The 22,686-nt window shown below is 46.7% G+C and overlaps 1 protein-coding gene across 1 annotated transcript in view; it reads left to right on the forward strand.

Annotated features, from left to right (window-relative positions):
• The window catches only part of LOC100621771 (arylsulfatase F-like), a 35,127-nt gene continuing 18,105 nt past the window's right edge, over positions 5,665-22,686 (forward strand). The window contains exons 1-6 of the mRNA XM_021080179.1: positions 5,665-5,859; positions 6,998-7,056; positions 8,663-8,812; positions 11,761-11,882; positions 13,685-13,807; positions 21,535-21,958. Coding sequence (XP_020935838.1) covers positions 7,046-7,056; positions 8,663-8,812; positions 11,761-11,882; positions 13,685-13,807; positions 21,535-21,958 — 830 coding nt within the window. The 5' untranslated portion in view covers positions 5,665-5,859; positions 6,998-7,045. The remainder of the gene's footprint in view (positions 5,860-6,997; positions 7,057-8,662; positions 8,813-11,760; positions 11,883-13,684; positions 13,808-21,534; positions 21,959-22,686) is intronic.

Below are 22,686 nucleotides of genomic sequence, written 5' to 3' on the forward strand. Positions count from 1 at the left end.
GTGGGGTTGTTTATATTGTGAAATCGCCCCTCCTGCCTCTTGATGGGTCCTCTCTTTGTTTTCAGGAGTAGGACATCTTTTGAAAGTTTCTGGTACATTCGGTTGAAGATTGCTCATCATTTGTAAATTTTGTTGTTTTTAGGAGAGAAGTTGAGCTCCAGTCCTTTTTTTTTTTTTTTGTCTTGTCTTTCTAGGGCTGCACTTGTGACATATGGAGGTTCCCAGGCTAGGGGTCTATCGGAGCTACAGCTGCCAGCCTATATCAGAGCCACAGCAATGCCAGATCTGAGCCGTATCTGTGACCTACACCACAGCTCATAGCAGTGCCGGATCCTTAACCCACTGAGCGATGCCAGGGATTGAACCCCGCACCCTCATGGCTCCTAGTTGGATTTGTTAACCACTGAGCCATGATGGGAACTCCCAAGCTCGAGTCCTTCTATTCCACCTTCTTCCCCAAGCCTGATTTATTCCTGTTCCTGCCACCACGTCCCCCTCCCCCTGGCCCCTGCCTGGTGCGTGCATTGAGTGAGTGAGCAGAGAGGGCAGCCCCTTTGTCTGGAATCCTCCTCCTCCTCTGTCTGGACTCACTCATGTCTCAATTGGCCATCAGGCTCACTTGGCTTTGCAGAGGCTTCCCACGCCATGCCGGCTGTGCCCCAGATGGATTTGCTCCAAAACAGAAGCCTGGGCATGTCTGTCCTGGGCCTAAATCATAGCCTAGTGCTCCTTGCCTGCGAGCGAAAACCCAGCTTCCATGGGATGCCTGTAGTTTATGATCCTGGCTCCCCCCCCTCCCGAGAGAACACTGCCCTCTATGACCGGTCTTCCTCCCCCCTTGAACCCCAGACTTACCTGGATCATAGTGCAAGAATTCCCTTTTCAGAGATTCCACCTGTTCAGGCCCTGGTGGAATTTCTTCTGCAGAGTTCCCAAGCGTGCTCTCCTTTCCACCCTGGATGTGTGCCATTTTCCTTGGTGCTCTTTGCTGGCACTTCTTCACTTCCATACCTCTCTCCTAGTCTGGGTTTTAGGGCTCTCTGGGATTCTGCCTCAGCTCTGGAGCTGGGGGGTCCACGCCTGGAGTCCCCCGTATCATGGGCACTCTACAAAAAATGGTCTGAAGGGATAGCGTGTTGCTTTGAGGGAGGGGCAGGTCTGCAGGTTGAATGCACTTTTGGATGCTTTTCCTGGCGAACATTGCAGCATGCAGTTCTTTGCAAAGCGATCGATGCTGAGGCGTGTCTGAGACTGGAGAGCATTCAAGGACAATTTTGATATCCGAGAGGCAAGAAGGGTTAGGCACAAGCTACATTCCACATCAGAAAGGGAGTGCGTGTTCTTGGATGTTGCTCACCTGAGAAATTCATCACCTGTCATTTGCTCCCTTTGTCTCCAGGCACAGTGGGCCAACCTGTGTCACTTAGGATGAGTTATGGAGCCCGCAGCATCTCATCACATGAAGCATGCAGATAAGGACAACCTCGCCGGGGAGCATCTGAGATCCTTGAGGAATGTGGCTGGGAGAGTCCCTCCGAGCTGCTTTGGTGAGAGCTGCTTTGCTTCGTGTCTGCACACACAGAACCGCAAAACCGTGATTGCATCTGCCAGGCTCCTGAATTCTGGGGTAGCGGGAGGTTAAGGACCTGAGGACAGCAACCCACGAGAGGCAGCCCACGGGTTATAATCTGACGCTGACTCCTGTGAGAGATGCCCCCTCCATTCCTGAATGTGCAGAATCCACATGTTCAAAGAAATGCAAGCTTTATAAGGCAGAACCCCCTATCAATCAATTTACTTATTTATTTTTCTGTTTAGGCCTGTACCTGCAGCATATGGAGGTTCCCAGGCTAAGGGTGGAATCAGAGCTGCAGCTACCAGCCTGTACCACAGCCACAGCAACAGTGGAACCCAACGAGCTCATGGTAACACTGTGTCCTTAACCCACTGAGCGAGGCCAGGGATCAAACCCGAATCCTCATGGATTCATTTCCACTGAGCCACAAAGGGAACTTCACTATCACTTTCCTTGGGAGACTCGATTGTGCTCAGGCTCCCCCTAGCTAGCATGGACTCAGTATCCTATAAAAAAGCCACACAGCAGAGCTCCCATTGTGTCTCAGTGGGTTAAGACCCCAGCTAACATCCATGAAGATTCGAGTTCCATCCCTGGCCTTGCTCCGTGGGTTAAGGATCCGGTATTGGCGTGAGCTGTGGTGTAGATTACAGATGCAGCTCAGATCTGGTGTTGCTATGGCGGCGGTGTAGGCCGGCGGCTACAGCTCCAATCTGACTCCTAGCCTGGGAACCTCCATAGGCCACAGCTGTGGCCCTGAAAAAAAGAAAAAAGAACCCAGAAAGCCACACTGCAGGTGTACAGTGATATCACTTGCCCTTCTCCTTCGGGGATCGTGTCCTAGTGCCAATTTGGAACTGTTTGCGTGAAAATCAGGTCCCCACGACTACCGGAGTTGTCGACATGCCCTTTCTAACCATGATCCATGAGGGTTTTGTTTCTGATGATACAAGTCAAGAAATCTCACCCCCAGGAAGGCAAATATACCATATGATGTCACGTCTATATATGGCATCTAAAATACTACAAATGAGCGTAGTGACAAAATAGAAACAGACTCATAGGCACAGAAAACCAGCTCGTGGTTACCAAAGGGGAAAGGGAGGGAGGAATAATTTAGGAGTCTTCGGAGCTTGGGATTAACCCGTCTATAGAAAATAGATCAGCAACAAGGATTTGCTGTCTAGCACAGGGAACTGCAGCCAGTATCTTGTCCTGACCTCTGATGGAAAAGAAAGGCCAAGAACACATTTACAGGAGTAATTGCAGGACTTTGCTGTCCCCGTGCAATGCATGCAATATTATAAATCAACTCCGTTTCAGTGGGGGAAAAAAAAAGGAACCGTTGCCTCAGTTTGGGCGAAAGGCTTGCTCCGTTTTCATCAGTTCTTTGGTCTCATCTGCCGATCTTTCTTCCATGAAGAAAGAAAGCACAACCGCTGTCCTACACCGTAGTGGCATTCGGTCAACACCCTCCATTGGAGAGCGTGAATCAGACTTTGAAACGGGACCAGCCTGGCCACGCTGCCAGCGTTTGTAACCGAAAGCGGCAGCTGGCAGGCTCAGGGTGTGCAGAAAATGCAAAGAGCCCCAAGTCCTGTTGAAACAAAGGACTTAAGACAGGACCCAGCAAGTCCCCAGCGACGTGCAAATGCACAGGAGCAAGAAAATTTTCTGGGGTGGAAGGAAGTGTCCTGGGGAAACCCCCAGAGGGAAAACTTCACCCACAAAACAAACCAAAAAACCCATGGGCGGGACAGTCAGAACCTTAGCGGGTGGAAGAAAAAGAAGCCATGGAACGAATGTATGCCTCTGATAGGAATTGAACTGGGCTCCAATAAAAGAGGAGTATATGAAATTCATTTCCGTGTCCATGTTTCAAATACGTACATTTTCTTTTTTTGAGATTTGCAATTTTTTTTTTTTTTGGTCTTTTTGTCATTTCTTGGGCCGCTCCCGCGGCATATGGAGGTTCTCAGGCTAGGGGTGGAATTGGATGTGTAGCCGCCGGCCTATGCCAGAGCCACAGCAACGCGGGATCCAAGCCACATCTGTGACCTACACCCCAGCTCACTGCAACGCCGGATCCTTAACCCACTGAGCAGGGCCAGGGCTCGAACCTGCAACCCCATGGTTCCTAGTCGGACTCATCAACCACTGAGCCACGACAGGAACTCCAAGATTTGCTTTTTAAAAAAAACTCTATTATGGAAATTTTCAAATATTCCAAAGCAGTGGGCTAATAAAATGAACCTGGACTTGTCTACGAAATGCAAATCAGGGATGCAGGTGACCGCATTTGCATATCATTGCAACGTTATTGCCTTATTATGGTTAACCTTATTTCATCTCTAATCCTGCCTCCTGTTCTGATTCCTTTGAAGCAAATAGGATGTATTATTTCATCCGTAAATATTTCAGTATACATCCCTAAATAATGACTTTAAAAACATAGTACCAATACCTTTTGTACTTTTAAGTAATTAAGAAGAATTCCTTAATATTAAATATGTTCCTATTTCCCTGATTGTATCATTTTTTTAAACAGCCTGTATGTTTAAAATAGGATGCCAATAAAATCTGTATCTCGTTAAAAAAAAAAAAAAGAAAAGAAAAGAAAATACACCTCTGAGATATTTCAAACATGCTTGTCAGGGGGCTGCTGCAGGATTTGGTATTTAAGACATTTTTATCCTCTGTGATGTATTGCGCCGGATGAAAACTCTGCCGTTTGAGGCTCTCCTGACAGAGACCGGGTCCCAACCTTTTTTTAAAATTTTTTTTTTTTTTAATTTTAGTTGATTTGCAATGTTTGGTCAACTTCGGCTATACAGCAAAGAGATCCAGTCCCACCTAGATATACATTCTTTTTCTCATTTTATCTCCCATCCTGGTCTAACCTAAGAGACGGGATAGAGTGCCCTGTGCTGGACAGCAGGAGCTCATGGCATCTCCATTCTCAAGGTTGAAGTTGGCATCTACGGACCCCAAACTCCCCGTCCATCCCACTCCCTCCCCCTCCCCTTGGCAACCCCAAGTCTGTTCTCTGTGGCTGTGCGTCTCTTTCTGTTCTGCAGAGAAGATCGTTGGTGCCATATTTTAGGTGCCACATAGAATTGATGCCATGTGGTGTGTGTCTTTCTCTGACTTGTTTCACTCAGTCTGAGACTCTCTAGTGGCAGCCCTGTTGCTATGAAGGTGTCTTGTAAAGCACAGCTGCTTTACAGCTGTCGTGCTAGTTTCTGCTGTGCAGGAAAGTGATCTCATGATATATACACACATACAGTCTTTTAAAACTATTCCTTTCAATTATGGTTTATTGTAGAGTTTCCTGTGCTGGACAGCAGGACCTCATGGCTGATCCCTTCTCAGAGTCCCCGTTTGCATCTCTGAACCCCAACTCCCCATCCCTCCCACTCCCTCCCCCTCCTCCTTGGCAACCACAAGTCCCACACAGAGACAATTTTAATACAACCTGTCATCTGGAAAAGCAGTATTCTGGTGAAAGAGGGCCGTGTAGGGGGAGCATATGCAGATGGTTGGCAGACCCAACTTGCCTACCTCGTTGATTTCTTTGCCTGACTGCTCATGAACTTCTCCTTGGGCGTAGAGTCCCTGCGTGTTTGTTCCTCTATACCCACCTCTCATGTATAATGCCGGGTTAGGGGTTATGGGGTATTCCTTCTCTGACTTCACGACAGCCACTATCTGGGGCATGGCATTGCCAATCGGGATACTGCCTCTTTGCCACAGTCCCTCCCTGTGACCTGTCTTGTAGGACGCGATTCAGAAAGGATCCCCAGGGCAGACGCTGTATCCTTCTCTCCTTCTCGAGGCACCCGGACCACCCTAAGGCCACGCTGGAGACCAGCATCCAAGAAGCAGAATCCAACCAGCTCCTCACACTGGGAAAGCACGTTCCTCCTTGGGAAAGCCAGGCTTCATTTCACCAGAATGAATCACTCTGGTGAGAGTCACGGCTCAGAACACTCAGTTCTGACAAGGGTGGCAGCAGGTATTATGCTGAATTCATTTTTCCCCCCTGGACTTGTCAACACGAGATGCAAATGAGGGGTGCAGGTGACCTCATTTGCATATCGGCGTGAAGGACCTGGAGGAGCAGAGAGGGGAGCCACCATACCTCCTCCGGCTGCATGAGCTGGTGGTCCATGCAGCACAAAGCTCCGTGTCAGTGAGAGGAATCAGAAGGGCTAGAGCTCAGGTGGACTCCTGGCAGACAAGGAGCAAAAATCTGAGAGCTCAGGTGACAGCACTACTGGCAGGTGGGTTCAGAGGGGCTGCAGGGACATCCCTTCTTAAGGTTCCTCTCCTTCCCCCCCCCACCCCGTGGCGATGGGCAGTAGATGACCTTGGGATTTTGAAAACTCCTGTGGCTATTTTTTTAGACCTCAGTGGATCAGCTCACAGATGGAGAATTTGATTCCACGTCAGCATTTGACTGAGGTCCCCCCTTCCTTTCTGTTTCTTACCCTATCTTTTTTTGGGGGGGGGGGTCTCTGTCACTTGCTTTGGGGAGGCCATTAGCATGCTGTTCTGGTATCTTTTTAAAGCACACATTCCCTTAATAGCCAGTACGAGGAAAGACACAACTTTCTTTTCTTTGATTGCCATGAATTTTCCTTGGTCCTCATCGAACCCCCTACCCCCGATTTTATACAACGATTAGCTCTCCTAACATCCTGCCATATCCTGGTTTGGATTGGGGTTAACACACACAAAAAAAAGAAGAGGTAGATCCGTCAGGTAAGCTTGTCATTTCAGGAGATCCACATGCATCTGCCCTGTAGACTTTCTGAGCTTAAACCTTTAGGTTCAGCAGTTCCTGAGACTCTTCACATGTCACCTGGGCATGTTTTAAGGTAGGTGTTGGGAGTCAGAAAATTTACTCAGGAGCCAAAGGGAACCAGGTAACCCTAGCATTTGGCACAGCAGGAGTTCTATAAAAAGAGGCTCACAGAGCCAGCATGTCCTGGATGCAGGGTGCATGCCATGAGATTTGGAAATCCAGTTTCAGAATGTTAGCCGAGCCTCCGCTCCCAATTCCAGAGAGAAATCCACAATGGACGCTAACTTTTTTTTTTTTAATTAATATATATATATTTGGTCTTTTTAGGGCCGCCCCTGCAGCATGCGGAGGTTCTCAGGCCAGGGGTCGAATCAGAGTTGCAGCTGCCAGGCTACACCACAGCCACAGCAATGCCAGATCCAAGCCACGTCTTCCACCTACACGACCGCCCACGGCAACGCGGGATCCTCAACCCACGGAGCAAGGCCAGGGATCGATTCTGCGTGCGCAGGGATAGCAGTCAGAGTCGTTTCTGATGAGCCACGGCGGCAATTCCTGCACCCTAATTTAATAAGCTTGCACATAACACCTTTTTTTTTTTTTTTTAAATCCAGGACCTTTGATCTTCAGCCAAAGAACAGGAAGCGGCTTGGACGGACGTGATGAATTTCAGGTAAGGGAGTCGGGCTTGAGGGGCTGAGCCTGCTGAGTGTCCTGGACAGGTTGGGGTCCTCGGTGACTTGCGTATTCCAGACAGAGGCCCTAACGCCATGTTTTCCTTCTGCGCTCAGACTGATTCCAGCGCGTCTCTGAGAAAGAATAGGAAGCAACACAGGTATTCGGCACAGCACGGGGCATTGCATCCACTGTCTTAGAATAAACTACGAGGCAAAAGACTAGAAAAACAAAAATATATATATACACGCATACAACACCAAATAACTTCGCTGTACACCGGAAACTAACACAACGTAGTAAATTGACTCTATTTCAATTATACCAAAAATAAAAAAATAGATGAGCGATCGAGGCAGTGGAGCCCAACAGAGACACATTTCCAACACACTTAATCTTTTGTAGCAATATTGTAAAAACAGGAGATGGGAACAGCCATGCCACCAACTCCGGGCAGATAGAAAGCGTCTCTGCCCTGCTGGTGATTCGGAAAAGCCCTGGGGAAAAGGTTCGTGTTCCGCAGAGAGAGGCACCATCTCCCGTGGGTCCTGTTGGTTGGGAGTCAGATAAAGGAGCAGCTGGGGGCGGGCGGGGTGGCCTGTGACACCTTCTTTCCTTCCTCTGGGGGGGAAAAGATGCGAGAGGGGGTTTGAAATAGATACAAACACGAGCTGGCGCTGGAACTGAGTGTTCAGGGGTTGCAGAGCCATGTCGCGGGGGGGGGGTGGGGGTGGTCGGAATCCAGCGGGAAGCGAATTCACTGCCTTGCTGAGAATGTGCCACTTCAATTGGGATGGAGCAAAGGGGTGGAAGTGGACTAAAAATTGGTGTCTGGATGCCAGGCTGGCCCCTTTGCAGAATTCAGGTCCTGGGCCCTTCTTCACGGCTCCTTTCTTCTGTGGAATCCCCCTCCCTTCCTTCTTTTCTTCCTCCCCCCTCCCCTTCTTTAAATTTTTATGGCTGCACCCGCCGCCACATATGAAAGGTCTCCGCGTTGCAGAGTTGCAGCCGCAGCTGCGCCAGATCCTTTAACCCACTGCGCAGGTCCGGGGATCAAACCTGTGCCTCCACAGCCACCCGAGCCGCTGCAGTCAAGAGTCCTAGCCCACTGCATCTCGGTGGGAACTCCTCTTTATCTTTATTTACCTTGCTTGTTTCTCTTCTCTCCGAGCAAAGGTCCTTTCAGCAAAGCTCCTCCTTGCACAGGTGTCTCTGTTCTGGTGTGAGGGGGGGATGCTTAGACGCCGGTCATCAAGGGAAAGTTCTAAGGACATGTTCCCTTTTCCAGGGAGGGACCAAACCTCCTGAGTTTTCACGTCTTCTGTTGGAGGAGCGCTTTGCCTCCGGGTAAACGTTTTCAGACTCCCCGCCTCGAAGGGCAGATGGTGTATTTGAATTGTGAGCCCAGGAAAGCCTCTCTCCGGGCCCAGCGGGTACCCTTCAACAGCGGCAGCCAGGACTTGGCAAGAGAAATTCATGAGCCTCGTCTGTGTGTGCCTGGGGAGGGTGGGCATCTCCAAGGAGCCCTGTGAGGTCTCCAGGAGACTGGAGTTGAATGTGGCTCCCTCAAGCTCCTGCCTGTAATATCCATGTTTGCTTTTCAGGACCCTCTTGTTCTGCCTGTCTTGGGTGTGTTTCCATTTAGACACCTGCCGGTCCCAAGTGGTAAAGGATGAGAAGCCCAATATTGTCCTGGTAATGGTGGATGACCTTGGCATTGGAGACCTGGGTTGCTATGGCAACAATACCCTTAGGTATGGTTTCTTACTGAATCCTGTTTTGTGTTTCGGTTTTATTTTATTTTTTTTTTAGGGCCACACTCAGAGCATATGGAGGTTCCCCGGCTAGGGGTGGCATCAGAGCTGCAGCTGCCAGTCTACACCACAGCCACAGCAACACCTGAACCGCATCTGTGCCCTATGCCGCAGCTTGCAGCAATGGGGGAATCCTTAACCCACGGAGCGAGGCGAGGGATTGAACCCTCATCCTCACGGACACCAGGTCTTAAACCCCTGAGCCACAATGGGAACTCCCTGAATCCTATGTTTTTCATCCCTCGTTCAGCATTGGAAGTTCATATGGTGTCTGACTGCCTCTACAGGCAAAAGGAAATTGATTTGTTTTTGTTGTTAAAGAAGCAAATATTCACTGCAGGACTTTTGGGGTGGATTCTTAGTTCTGTGCGTACTAGCTGTGACAGCTTGGGGAAGTGACTTGACCTTTGTGTGCCTTATTTTTCTCTCTTTTTCTTCTTCTTCTTCTTCTTTTTTTTTTTTTTTTTTTTTTTTTTAAGGCTGCACTCTCGGGATATAGAGGTTCCCAGGCCAGGGGTTGAATGGGAGCTGTAGCTGCCAGCCTGCGCCACAGCCACAGCAAAGCCAGATCGGAGCCGCATCTGTGACCTTACACCACCGCTCACGGCAACGCTGGATCCTTAACCCACTGAGTGAGGCCAGGGATCAAACCCGCAACCACATGGTTACCAGTCGGATTCCTTTTCTGCTGTGGCACAATGGGAAGTCCTTTTTTTGTGTGTTTTTTGTTTTTGGTCTGGTTTGTATTGCTTTGTTTTTTTTTTGGTGTGTACATGTCTTGTTTTTCTTTGGGATTGAGTGCTCAGGGAAAGGGCATTATCTGTGATTTCATACATGCAAAGCCCTTAAACTGTCCCCTGGCACGTAGCAAGCCCTCTTTGATATAGACTGTTGTAAGGTGGGGTGATTTTGTCCTAGATTAGGCATAGTTTCACAACTCATCATTTAATGCTTCCTCATTGGGGGAAGCCAACAGACTGTTTCACGAGGTGTCGTAATTGAACAGTGGGCATTCTGAAAGAAAAACATCAACAGGAACTCAGAGCTTTCTGATGGATTACAGAAACCTCCTGCATGAGCCACGCCTAGGGAAAGCTTAGAACTTCATGATTAGACCTATGAACTGTATACACGTGAAGAATTCTTTCCTGGTATACCCACGCTACAAATCTCTGATTTGGATTTAAAAAAAAAAAAAAAAAAGAGCTGTTCTGAAAAAGTAGATGTCAAAATTAATTATTGCTTTCTTTTTTGGCTGCACCTGCCGCATGTGGAAGTTCCCAGCCAGGGATGGAACCCTCACCTCTGTGCTGACCTGTGACGCAGCTGTGGCTATGCGCATCCTTAAACCGAGGCACCGAGGCTCCCATGATGTCTAGGACTCATTATATTTCAGGTTCTCCCAAGCAGACGACCAGTCTGTCCCACTCATGTGTCCCTTTGCTTCCCTGCAGCCCCCAGACATCTGTACAGTTCATCCCCAGCAGGGTTTTTCCACCTTCTCCTCGAGCAGAGACATGTATCAGTGGAGGGTGTGGTCTGAATTTCTACTTAGGTCTGAAGTCACCTAAGGTCTGTAAGCGATTAGCCTTAATTAACCAGAGACCCTTAAATATTGTAGATCTAATATCATTAATTATAAATTAAATATATAATGTATTTATTTATAATTAAATGCATAATCATTTGTATAATTATCATCGACTATAATCAGTTATATAAAATTATATTAACTGTAGTTAAATATATATTTAATATATCACATATAAATACTTTTAAAGTTTATTTATATGTACTTATAGATATACTTTATATATACATATATAATTTATATATACATGTATAGATACTCACACACACACACACATTTTTTTTCTTTTTGTGACCACACCTGCAGCACATGGAGGTTCCCAGGCTAGGGGTTGCATCCGAGCTGCAGCTGCCGGCCACAGCCACCGCCACAGCTGCAGCAACACTGGATCCAAGCTGCATCTGCAAGCTATGTCACAGCTTGTGGGAATGCTGGATCCTTAACTCACTGAGCGAGGCCAGGGATTGAACCCACCATCCTTCACCCACTCAGCCCCTAGAACTCCTCCACTATATCCTTTTTGAAAAGGTCATACAATCCTCAGTAGATACCACAGTGCAAAAGGAAATTGCACTTGTCCTACCAAAACAACAGCTGCCTAAACGTAGGTATTTCACCCTCATGGGGGGTGGGGGCGGGAAGGAAGAAAAGGAAAAGGAGCATTGTGGGCAGGTTTCTGCTTTTTTTTTCCCTTCTGAGTTCAGAGAGTTGCGGTGAACAGACAAGTTGGTTACTTTCAGATTTCTCTGCTCATTCTCTCTCTCTGTCTCTCTCTCACTCTCTCTCTCTCCCCTGTCTGTTTCTCTCTCTCTCTCTGTTTCTTGTTCTCCTGTTTCTCTTTCTCTCCTGTCTCTCTCTCTCTGTTTCTCTCTCTCTCTGTCTCTCTCTTTTTTTTTTTTTTTTTTTTTTTTTTTTTTTTTTTTTTTTTTTTTTTTTTTTTTTTCTATTTCTCTCTCTCTCTTCTCTGTCTCTCTCCCTCTCTGTCTCTCTCTGTTTCTCTCTTCTCTCTGTTTCTCTCTCTCTCTTTCTCTCTCTCTGTGTCTCTCTCTGTCTCTATTTCTCTCTCTCTCTCTCTCTCTTCTCTCTCTGTCTCTCTCTCTGCTCTCTCTCTGTCTCTCTCTCTCTTTCTCTCTCTCTGTTCTCTCTTTTCTCTCTCTCTCTCTGTCTCTCTCTCTGTCTCTCTTTTTTCTCTCTTCTCTTTTTTTTTTTTTTTTTTTTTTTCTCTCTGTGTCCCTCTCTGTCTCTCTCCTCTCCACCACCTGTCCTCCCGTCTATCTTCCTGACTCCCTCCTCCCAGGACCCCTCACGTGGACCGCTTGGCCAGGGAAGGTGTGCAGCTGACTCAGCATATCTCAGCAGCTTCCATGTGCACGCCCAGCCGATCTGCTTTCCTGACGGGAAGATACCCCATCCGATCAGGTGCGTCACCCGGGGAAGCCTGCGGTCCCCTCAGCATGTGGGGAAACAGAGGTATGGCTGGACGTGTTGGAAAGTCCCCAAGGCACACGCACACATGTAGCTCAGTCAGGTTTTTCTAACCTCAAGATGACGCTCTTATTCAGAGAGTCCGGTGACGGGGTACGGGCTTGGCTTTCTCCCAGGACAATAAACGGGAAGCTGCCCTGGATGGGAACAATAAACTGAAGGTGTCTGCCTGGATCCAGGCTATGGTGAGGAAAATGAGTCGGATGTGTCACACTTCTGTGGCAACAGTGTAGCCATTGTATGGATGGAACTGTCGTTTTGTTTATCCATTCATCAACCCACAACTGGTGCAGTTTTGTCCTGCTGCTTGGCTGTTAGGCATAGCACCAAGGTGAATTGCCTCTTCAAGTGTTTCTGTAGACACCTCGTTTCCGTGCTGTGGATACAGACCTAGGAGGGGGATTGGCTGGGTTATATGGCAGACCCCAGAGGGATGGTGGGCTCGGTTCCAGACCCCCTCTACCAAGCAAATATCACAGCAAGGTGATGACACGAATGTTTTGGTTTCCCAGTGCCTATAAACGTGAGGTTTCCACTATGCAGTAGTCTACTAAGGGAGTGAGGGCATTATGTGTACAGACATGTACAGGAGTTCCCATCGTGGTGCAGTGGTTAACGAATCTGACTGGGAACCATGAGGTTGCGGGTTCGATCCCTGGCCTTTTGGGTTAAGAATCCGGCATTGCCGTGAGCTGTGGTGTGGGTCACAGATGTGGCTTGGATCCCATGTTGCTGTGGCTGTGGCTTAGACCAGTGGCTATAGCTCCGATTCGACCCCTAGCCTGGGAACCTCCATATGCTGCAGGAGTGGCCCAAAAAAGCAAAAAGACAAAAAAAAAAAAAAGAAAAGAAAGAAAGAAAGAAAAATCATGTGCAGACCTTCATGAAAAAAGCTTTATGGAGTCCTCTTGTGGCTCTGTGGGTTGAGAACCCAACGTAGTGTCTGGGAGGACGCGGGTTCAATTCCTGGCCTCCTTCAGTGGGTTAAGGATGCCGTGATGCCTCAAGCTGTGGTGTAGGTCACAGATGCAGCTCAGATCCAGTGTTGCTATGGCTGTGGTATAGACCTGCAGCTGCAGCTCCGATTCAACCCCTATCCCAGAACTTCCACATGCCACAGGTTCAGCCCTACATAGCAACACAAAAATACTTTATGGCTAAGAAATGCTCACCTTCCTCTGAGCCTTTGGCCAGTCCCAGTAGTAACATCAAAATGTTTCCCATCACAGGTAGCAACATACCTGTGGTCATAATAAGAAGGTTGAAATCCTCTGAGCACTCTCAAAGGGGGATGCTGAATTACGAGGGGAGCAAAGGCTGTTGGGAAAAAATGGTGCCGATAAATTTGCTCGCTGCAGGGTTGCCCCAAATCTTTAACTGGACAAAAATGAAAAAGAAAAAAAATCTGTGGAGTGCAATAAAACCGGGTCTGCCTGTGCTTTGAAAGGGGAGCAGGATGGTTGTGGCTGATGGGCACAGGTGATGGATGGGTGATTTAAGAGGGCACAGAGCATCTGTTCACAGGTGCTATTGTCAGTCTCTTCTTCAATTAACCATTGAAGCTGTCCCTTCAATGCCTAACGGTCTCCTGGAAGCTTTTATGCCCAGTGAGATTTATAATATCCTACTTAGCAGCATCAGATAGCACATGTCTGCCTTCCAGAAAGCTCCATAGCTCTCCCACGCTTTCGCTGACTCATCCTAGCTGTATGATTTTTCCCCCACCTCCCTTTTAGGAATGACTTCTAATAGAATTTCCCGCGTCATCACATCTCTTGGAGTCCCAGCCGGTCTCCCTCTGAATGAAACCACCTTCGCAGCCTTGCTCAAGAAGCAGGGCTATCACACGGCAATCATAGGTAAGATGCCATTGCAGGGTGGACCCGGAGACGTGCTCCTACCTGGACTTCCTGGTTCCCTGAGATCTTTCTTTAAAAACAAGGCTGCATCTTGGCTATGGCAGAGAAGACCCTTCTTCCGACCCAGGCCTGGGCCATCTGCCATCTTGGTCTCTGTGTGTCTTTGTGGTGCAAGATTAAGCTGTATCCATCTCCTGTGGTCTTGTACCGGCTAACGCCTGTCCCTGGCTTTCCGGAACGATGTGTTCTCACCATGGCATGTTGGTCACTGGAGACCCACCAGGCCCCCTCCCATGCATTTCTCCCAAAAGGACCGTGTTCATTTCAGACATAGCTCAGGCATGGCTCAAGACCCCTTTCCCACCTGACCCCCACCCCCCGCTTTGCCAGATGTCCCCATGCTTCGTGCTTCTGTATCACCCCATGCATCTCATCTTTGCAAAGACTCCTCTGTCCTGGGATGGTCTTTGTCCATAATCTTTTGCAGACTCTGAAAGCCTTCATCTCAACAGCCACATATCATGTGAGAAATGTAGGCATTCCCATTGTAGCTCTGCGGTAGGAACCTGCCTAGTATTCACGAGGACACGGATTCCATCCCTGGCCCTGCTCAGTGGGTTAAGGAGCCAGTGTTGCCATGAGCTGTGGTGTAGGTTGCAGACACGGCTCAGATCCCAAGTTGCTGTGTCTGTGGTGTAGGCTGGCAGCTGCAGCTCCAGCTCAACCCCTCTCCTGGGAACCTCTATGTGCCACAGGTGTGGCTCTACAAAAAAAAAAAAAAAAAAAAAAATGCCATGGCATTCACACAACTGGCTTTATGCATTGTTGACTTTTTTTTTCTTTTTATTTTTTTATTACTCAGATGAATTTATCACATCTGTAGTTGTGTAATGATCATAACAATCTGATTTCACAGGATTTCCATCCCATAGCGCAAGCACATCCCCCCACCCCCAAAAGTGCTTCCAAACAAACTTTAAACTATTTTGTTTGAGTTCTGTGAAAAATGTCCTTGGTAATTGGATAGGGATTGCATTGAATCAGTAGATTGCCTTAGGTAGTATAGTCATTTGGATAATATGGACTCTTCCAATCCATGAGCATGGTATATCTTTCCATCTATTTGTGTCCTCTTTGATTTCTTTCATCGGCGGCTTATGGTTTTCAGAGTACAGGTCTTTTGTCTCTTTAGGTAGGTTTACTCCTAGGTATTTTATTCTTTTGGATGCGATGGTAAACGGGATTGCTTCCCTAATTTCTTTTTCTGCTCTTTCATTGTTAGTGTATAGAAATGCTGTCAATTTCTGTGTATTGATTTTGTCTCCTGCGACTTTGCCAAATTCGTGGATGAGCTCTAACAGTTTTCTGGTAGAGTCTTTAGGATTCTCTAGGTATGGTATCACGTCATCTGCAAATAGGGATAGTTTGACTTCTTTTCTTTCCAATTTGGATTCCTTTTATCTCTTTTACTTCTCTGATTGCTGTGGCTAGGACTTCCCAAACTATGTTGAAGAGTAGTGGCGAGAGTGGACATCCTTGTCTTGTTCCTGATCTCAGAGGGAATTCTTTCAGCTTTTCAGCATTGAGAATGATGTTCGCTGTGGGTTTGTCATATATGGCCTTTATCATGTTGAGGTAGGTTCCCGTTATGCCCCCTTTCTGAAGGGTTTTCATCAGAAATGGGTGTTGGATTTTATCAAAGGCTTTCTCTGCGTCTATTGGGAGGATCATATGGTCTTTATTCTTCAGTTGGTTAATGTGGTGTATCCCACTGATGGATTTGCAGATATTGAAGAACCCTTGCATCCCTGGGATAAATCCCACTTGATCATGATGTATAATCCTTTTAATGTATTGTTGGATGCAATTTGCTAGTATTTGGTTGAGGATTTTTGCATTGATGTTCATCAGTGAAATGGGCCTGTAGTTTTCTTTTTTTGTGGTATCTTTGTCTGGTTTTGGTATCAGGGTGATGGTGGCCTCATAGAATGAGTTTGGGAGTATCCCTTCTTCTGCAATTTTTTGAAATAGTTTCAGAAGGAGAGGTGTTAGATCTTCTCTGAATGTTCCATAGAATTTGCCTGTGAAGCCATCTGGTCCTGGACTTTTGTTTGTTGGAAGTATTTTAATCACAGTTTCAATTTCAGTTCTTGTGATGGGTCCTTTCATCTTTTCTATTTCATCTTGGTTTAGTCTTGGAAGATTGTACTTTTCTAAGAGTTTGTCCACTTCTAGGTTTTCCGTTTTATTGGCATAGAGTTGCGTATGGTAGTCTCTTATGACCCTTTGTATTTCTGGGATGTCCGTTGTTACTTCTTTTTCATTTCTAATTTTATTGATTTGAGTCCTCTCTCTTTCTTGCTTGATACATCTGGCTAGGGGTTTATCAATTTTGTTGATCTTTTCAAAGAACCAGCTTTTTGTTTTATTCATCTTTTCTGTGGTTTTCTTTGTTTCTATTTCACTGGTTTCTGCTCTGATCTTTATGATTTCTTTCCTTCCACTAACTTTAGGTCTTGTCTGTTCTTCTCTAGCTGCTTTAGATGTAAAGTTAGCTTGTTTCTTTGAGCTTTTTCTTGTTTTCTGAGGTGGGCTTGTATTGCTATAAACTTTTCTCTTAGAATGGCTTTTGCTGTATCCCATAGGTTTTGGAGTGTTGTATCTTCATTGTCATTTGCTCCTAGGTCTTTTTTAATTTCCTCTTTGATTTCTTCAGTGATGCATTGGATGTTGAGTAGCATGTTGTTTCGTCAACATGTGTTTGTGTTTTTTGCAGTTTTTTTCTTGTTGTTGATTTCTATTGTATAGCTATAGTGTTGTGGTCGGAAAAGATGCTTGATATGATTTCAATTTTCTTAGAGCTACCAAGGTTGGACTTGTAGCCCAGGATGTGATCCATCTTAGAGACTGTTCCATGTGCACTTGAGCAGAATGTGTATTCTGCTGCTTTGGGATGGAATGTCCTATAAATATCTATTGAGTCCCTCTGGTGTAATGCATCATTCAGGGCCTGTGTTTCCTTATGGATTTTCTGTCTGTTTGATCTGTCCTTTGCTGTAAGTGGGGTCTTAAAGTCCCTCACTATTATTGTGTTATTGTCGATTTCTCCTTTTAAGGTTGTTAGCAGTTGCCTTATGTGTTGTGGTGAACCTGTGTTGGGTGCGTAGATATTGAAAATTGTTAATCATCTTCTTGGATTGATCCTTTGATCATTATGTAATGTCCTTCTTTGTCCCTTAAAATATTCTTCATTTTAAAGTCTATTTGATCTGATATGAGTATTGCTACTCCAGCTTTCTTTTGATCCCCGTTTGCCTAGAATATTTTCTTCCATCCTCTCTCTTTCAATTTGTATGTGTGCCTAGAAGTGAAGTGGGTCTCTTGAAGATAGCATATATATGGGTCTTGTTTTTGTATCCATTCAGCCAGTCTATGTCTTTTGGTTGGCACATTTAGTCCATTAACATTTAGGTAATTATTGGTATGTATGTTCTTATTGCCATTTTATTAGTTGCTTTAGATTTGTTTATGTTGGTCTTTTTTCTTTCCTTCTTCTCTTGTTCTTTTCTGCCTAGAGAAGTTCCTTTAGTATTTGTTTTAAGGCTGGTTTAGTGTTGCTGAATTCTCTCAGCTTTTGCTTATCTGTGGAGGTTTTGATTTCTCTTTCAAATCTGAACGAGAGCCTTGTTGGGTAGAATAATCTTGGTTGGAGGTTTGTTCCTTTCATCACGTTGAGTATATCATGCCACTCCCATCTGGCCTGCAGAGTTTCTGCTGAAAAATCTGCTGATAACCTTATTGGGGTCCCCTTGTGATTTGTTTCTTTTCCCCAGCTGCTTTCAAGATTTTCTCTTTGTCTTTAATTTTGGTCAGTTTGATTAGTATGTGTCTCGGGGTGTTCCTCCTTGGGTTTATTTTATATGGTACTCGTTGTGCTTCCTGGAGTTGAGTGAGTGGTTCCTTCCCCATGTTAGGGAAGTTTTCGGCTATTATCTCTTGGAATATTTTTTCTGTCCCATTCTCTCTCTCTTCTTCTTCTGGCACCCCTATAATACGGATGTTGGTGTGTTTCATGTTGTCCCAGAGTTCTCTGAGACTCTCTTCATTTGTTTTCAAGCTTTTTTCTCTGTTCCGCATCTGTAATTTCTACTAATCTGTCCTCCACCTCGCTTATTCTCTTCTGCCTCCTGTATTCTGCTGTTAGCTGCCTCCAGTGAATTTTTTATTTCAATTATTGTATTTTGCATCCTTTCTTATTTAAGTTTTATATCTTGTATCTCGTTGCTCAGTGTTTCCTGCAAGTTATCCATCTTTGCCTCCAGTTCATTTCCAATGTCTTGCATCATCTTAAGCATCAACAGTCTCAAGTCTTTTTCCTGGAGGCTGAGAATCTCCTGATCACTTAGCTGATTTTCTGTTTTTTTTTTTCTTTCTCCCTCATCTGAGGTATAGTTCTCTGTCTTTTCATTTTTATAGGTTTTTGGTGTTGTGACCTTTTACAGATAATAGAGTTGTAGCCTCTCTTACTTCTGATGTGTGCCTCCCTGTGGCTAAAGTCAGTATGGGGGCTTGATGTAGGCTTCCTGATGGGAGGGGCTGATGCCTGCCCCCTGGTAGGTGGAGCTGATTCTAATCCTTCTGGTGGGTGGGGCTTAGTCTCTGGATGGGATTGGGGCAGCTGTGTGCCTGAGGGGTCTTTAGGTAGCCTGTTTCCTGATGGGCAGGGCTGTGATCCCACCTGGATTGTTGTTTGCCCTGGGGCTTCTCAGCACTGACTGACTAATGGGTGGGGCCCGATTTTCCCTAAATGGCCCCCTCCAGAGAAAGGCAGCTGCTGAATATTCCCCCCCCCCAGAGCTTTGCTTCCAATGTCCTTCCCTCACAACAAACCACATTCACCCCTGTTTTCCCAGGATGTCCTCCAAGAACTGCAGTCAGGTTTGACCCAGATTCTTATGGAGACCTTGCTCTGCCCTGGGACTCAGTGCATGTGAAAGTCTGTGTGCGCCTTTTAAGACTGGGGTCTCTGTTTCCCCCAGTCCTGTGGAGCTCCTGGGCACAAGCCCCACTGGCTTTCAATCCCATCCCAGGATTTAGGGGTCAGTTCAGAGGTGAAACCGTGGTGCTCTTTGGGGGTCATGACCCCAGTTTGTGGTTAATGGTACCCCAGTGACCTGGCTTGGTGGAAGCTGACAGGTGAAAGGATGTGAGGGCAGAAACCAGTCTCACCTCGCCAGTCTCAGGGATGAGGACGTGGATTCTTCTGAGGGCTGAAGGACAGAGGGGATGTTCTGACGTGAGGAGTGTTGTCCGAGAAGGTCAGGTACCTGCCCCAGCTGGGCACATTCTCTTGCTGCGTGGGCCTCCACCCACCTCGCGGTTTCATTAACACTGGACCACGGGGGGTGGCCTTCTCCCAGCTCGCCATCGGAAACCCCCTTGATTTTTGTATTTTTTCTTTTTTTTGTAAAGTGCCAGAAAGTCGGTATTTTGATTTCTGTGCATGTTTTAAAAATTAACGTATAGTTTATTTACAATGTTGTGTCAATGTCTGCTATATGGCAAAGTCAGCCAGTTATATGTATGTGTGTGTGCATGTGTGTGTGGGTATACGTATATGTTCTTTTCTCGTACTATATTCCATCATGGTTTAGCCCAAGAGACTGCATGGAGTTCCGTGTGCTGGACAGCAGGACCTCCTGGCTTCTGCATTCTCAATGGTGTAGCTTGCATCTGCTCAGCCCACACTCCCTGTCCATCCCATTCCCTCCCCTCCCCCTCGGCAACCCCACGGCTATTCTCTGTGTCTGTGAGTCTGTTTCTCAGACCTCTTTGATTTGGTAACAAGCTGGACGTGGACAAGAAAAGCCCATCCCAGAGAAGATGCAGGACAGAAACCTGCCCCACCACCATGGCCTCTCAACCACCTGCCCCCGCGGGCCCTCAGAGAGGTGGACGTGCCTCCTCCAGGCAGCCCGAACGATTTCTCCATTTTAGAAGACGCACGTTAGCACAGTCTCGGAGAGTCCACACGCCAGTAGGACTCACGGGAGCTTCTGGTTATGGGTCAGGGTGTGGCAATTTTTACAGCATAAAGCCCTTCCTTCAACAGAGAAGAACATCAGTAGAGGCCCTATGATTTCTGTCCAGTAAGATAGCCATGTATAAATCCTCCATTATTTGCCTCTGTCTATCATCTATCTATCTATCCAGCTAACCATCTACCCCTACATATCTGTCATCTACCTATCAAATCATTGTCTATATATCTATCTACCCATCCATCTGTCTGTCTGTCCATCTATCTATTCATCCATCTATCTGTCTATCTATCTAACTATTCTTCCATCTATCTATGTATCTATCTGTCCTCCATTAATCCATCTATTCATCTATCTATCTGTTCATCCATCTGTCTATGTATCTATGTATCTAGCATCTATCTGTCATCTATCTATTCATCCATCCATCTGTCTATCTATTCATCTGTCTATCTATCTGTCTGTCCATCCGTCTATCTATCCATCCCTCTATCCCTCTATCTGTCATGTATCTATCCGTCCATCCGTCCGTCTATCTATCCATCTATCTATTCATCCATCTGTCTGTCTATCTATCTATCTTTCTGTCCATCCATCTGTCTGTCCGTCTCTCTATCCATCCGTACATCCGTCTATCTATCCATCTATCTATCTATCATCTATCTATCTATCTCCCCGTCCATCTGCCTGCAGATGAATACTCCATTGACCATATCTATCTACCATCAACCATTCATCTATCTGTCCATCCCATGTCTATCTGTCCATCCATCGTGTATCAGCTAACTTGTCTCTAACTTGTGGCTATAACTGAGCTATCGATGTAGCCACCCCGGAGCCCACCCATCCATCCGTCTTCTGTTGTATCCACCTCACTATTGACCTGCTGACCTACCTACCTCTCCATCAGCCACAGTATCTTTGTCTCTCTCAACCTGCTGACCTACCTACCTCTCCATCAGCCATAGTATCTTTGTCTCTCTCATGTTCCTACTTTGTGGCCATGACCTTGTCCTCTCTGTGAATGAGAAATCGCCCAGGTGACATCCTTGCTGCAAACCCACAATGATATTTCTCTCCATTTATTTTCCATCCTCTCTGGTCACTCACAACCAGATCTCAACACAAACTTATATGAGCTAGGGAAACAAACAAACAAAAAAACATGAGTCTGTGCTGAACTTGGATTTTTTTTTTTTAAGGGCCACAGGTGCAGCACATGGAAGTTCCCAGGCCAGGGGTTGAATCAGAGCTGCAGCTATGCCACAGCCACAGCAGCGCCAGATCTGAGCCACATCTGTGACCTACACCACGGCTCACAGCAATGCCAGGTCCTTAACGCACTCAGGCAGGCTAAGGATCAAACCCACATCCTCATGGATTCTAGTTGGGTTCGTCTCCACTGAGCCACAACGGGACGTCCCGAACGTAGATTTTTCAGCCAAAGAAAAAATATCTGCTCCATTAATTACTGCTTTTCTCTTTCTTTTGGCCATGCCGTTGGCATGCCAAAGTTTCCTCTGCCATATCGGTGGCAACACCAAATCCTTAACCACTAGGACACCAGGGAATGCCTGCCTTCTCCATTTTTGTGCTTTGATGGACTCTTTCAAAGGGAGAAGGGTCTCATATGCTCTTTGTGACGTGCCAGGGTATCATGCCTTGCTTGTGTGTGTCTGATTTCAGGCAAATGGCACCAAGGCTTGAATTGCCACTCCCGGAATGACCACTGCCACCATCCCTCCAATTATGGGTTTGATTACTTCTACGGCATGCCGTTCACTCTGGTCGCCCCTTGCTGGCCGGATCCTTCCCGTCAGACAGAATTAGCCATCGCGAGCAGAATCTGGCTCTTTGTGCAGCTGATCGCCGTGGCAGTGCTCACCTTGGCTTTGGGGAAGCTGAGCGGCTGGATTTCCGTCCCCTGGTTCCTCATCCTCGTCATGGTCCTCTTTATCTTTCTCCTGGGCTACTTCTGGTTTTCCAGCTTTCACTCCTCTCTCTACTGGGACTGCCTCCTCTTGCGAGAGCACAAGATCACCGAACAGCCGATGAAGGCAGAACGGGCTGGGTCCATCATGCTGAAGGAGGCGCTCTCGTTTTTAGAAAGGTAAGGCCCCTTCAAAAAAAGAAAAGAAGAAAGAAAAAAAGAAAAAGAAAAGAAAAAAATCCATGGGCTAAGGATGAAAGAATGAGTATTGAAAAAAATAGCAGATGCTGACACGAACTACACTGAGTCCAGGGATGGAATTTCCTGTGAAGGCCATGGTTCGGGCTACACAACGATAGGGCGTGTTTGGAAGGCCACCTGGACCTCCAAGGGCAGTGTCGCTAAGTCTTTGCTATGAAAAGCACAGCTGCTCTGTGGTTCCTGAAATTCATATTCTCTCCGACCAAGATCCGATCACACTAGAGTCAAACCCGCACATTGGTCTTAAAATTCACGGTGCATGTGACAGTGGGAAGTACAGGTGCTTGGGAGTGAGACACTAGGATATGCTGACCATTTCATTATCTCCCTGTTCAGGAAAACCTTGGCAAATTCAAATCAGAACGATTGTCTGTCTTCCTTCCTTCCTTCCTTCCCTCCTTCCTTTCTTTCTTCCTTCCTTCTTCCCCCCACCCACATCTTTCTTCTTGCCTCTTTCTTCCTTCCTTCCTGCCTCTTCCTTCCTTCCTTCCTTCCTTCCTTCCTTCCTTCCTTCCTTCCTTCCTTTCTCTATCTCTCCCTCTCTCTCTTTGCCTCTCTTCACCCATGGCATGCAGAAGTTCCCTGGGCAAGGGCCAGGGGTCAAACCTGAGCCACAGCAGCAATAACGCCAAGTCCTTAACCGTCAG

This window comes from Sus scrofa, chromosome X, assembly GCF_000003025.6.
Source record: "Sus scrofa isolate TJ Tabasco breed Duroc chromosome X, Sscrofa11.1, whole genome shotgun sequence".
NCBI classification, from domain to species: Eukaryota; Metazoa; Chordata; class Mammalia; order Artiodactyla; family Suidae; genus Sus; species Sus scrofa.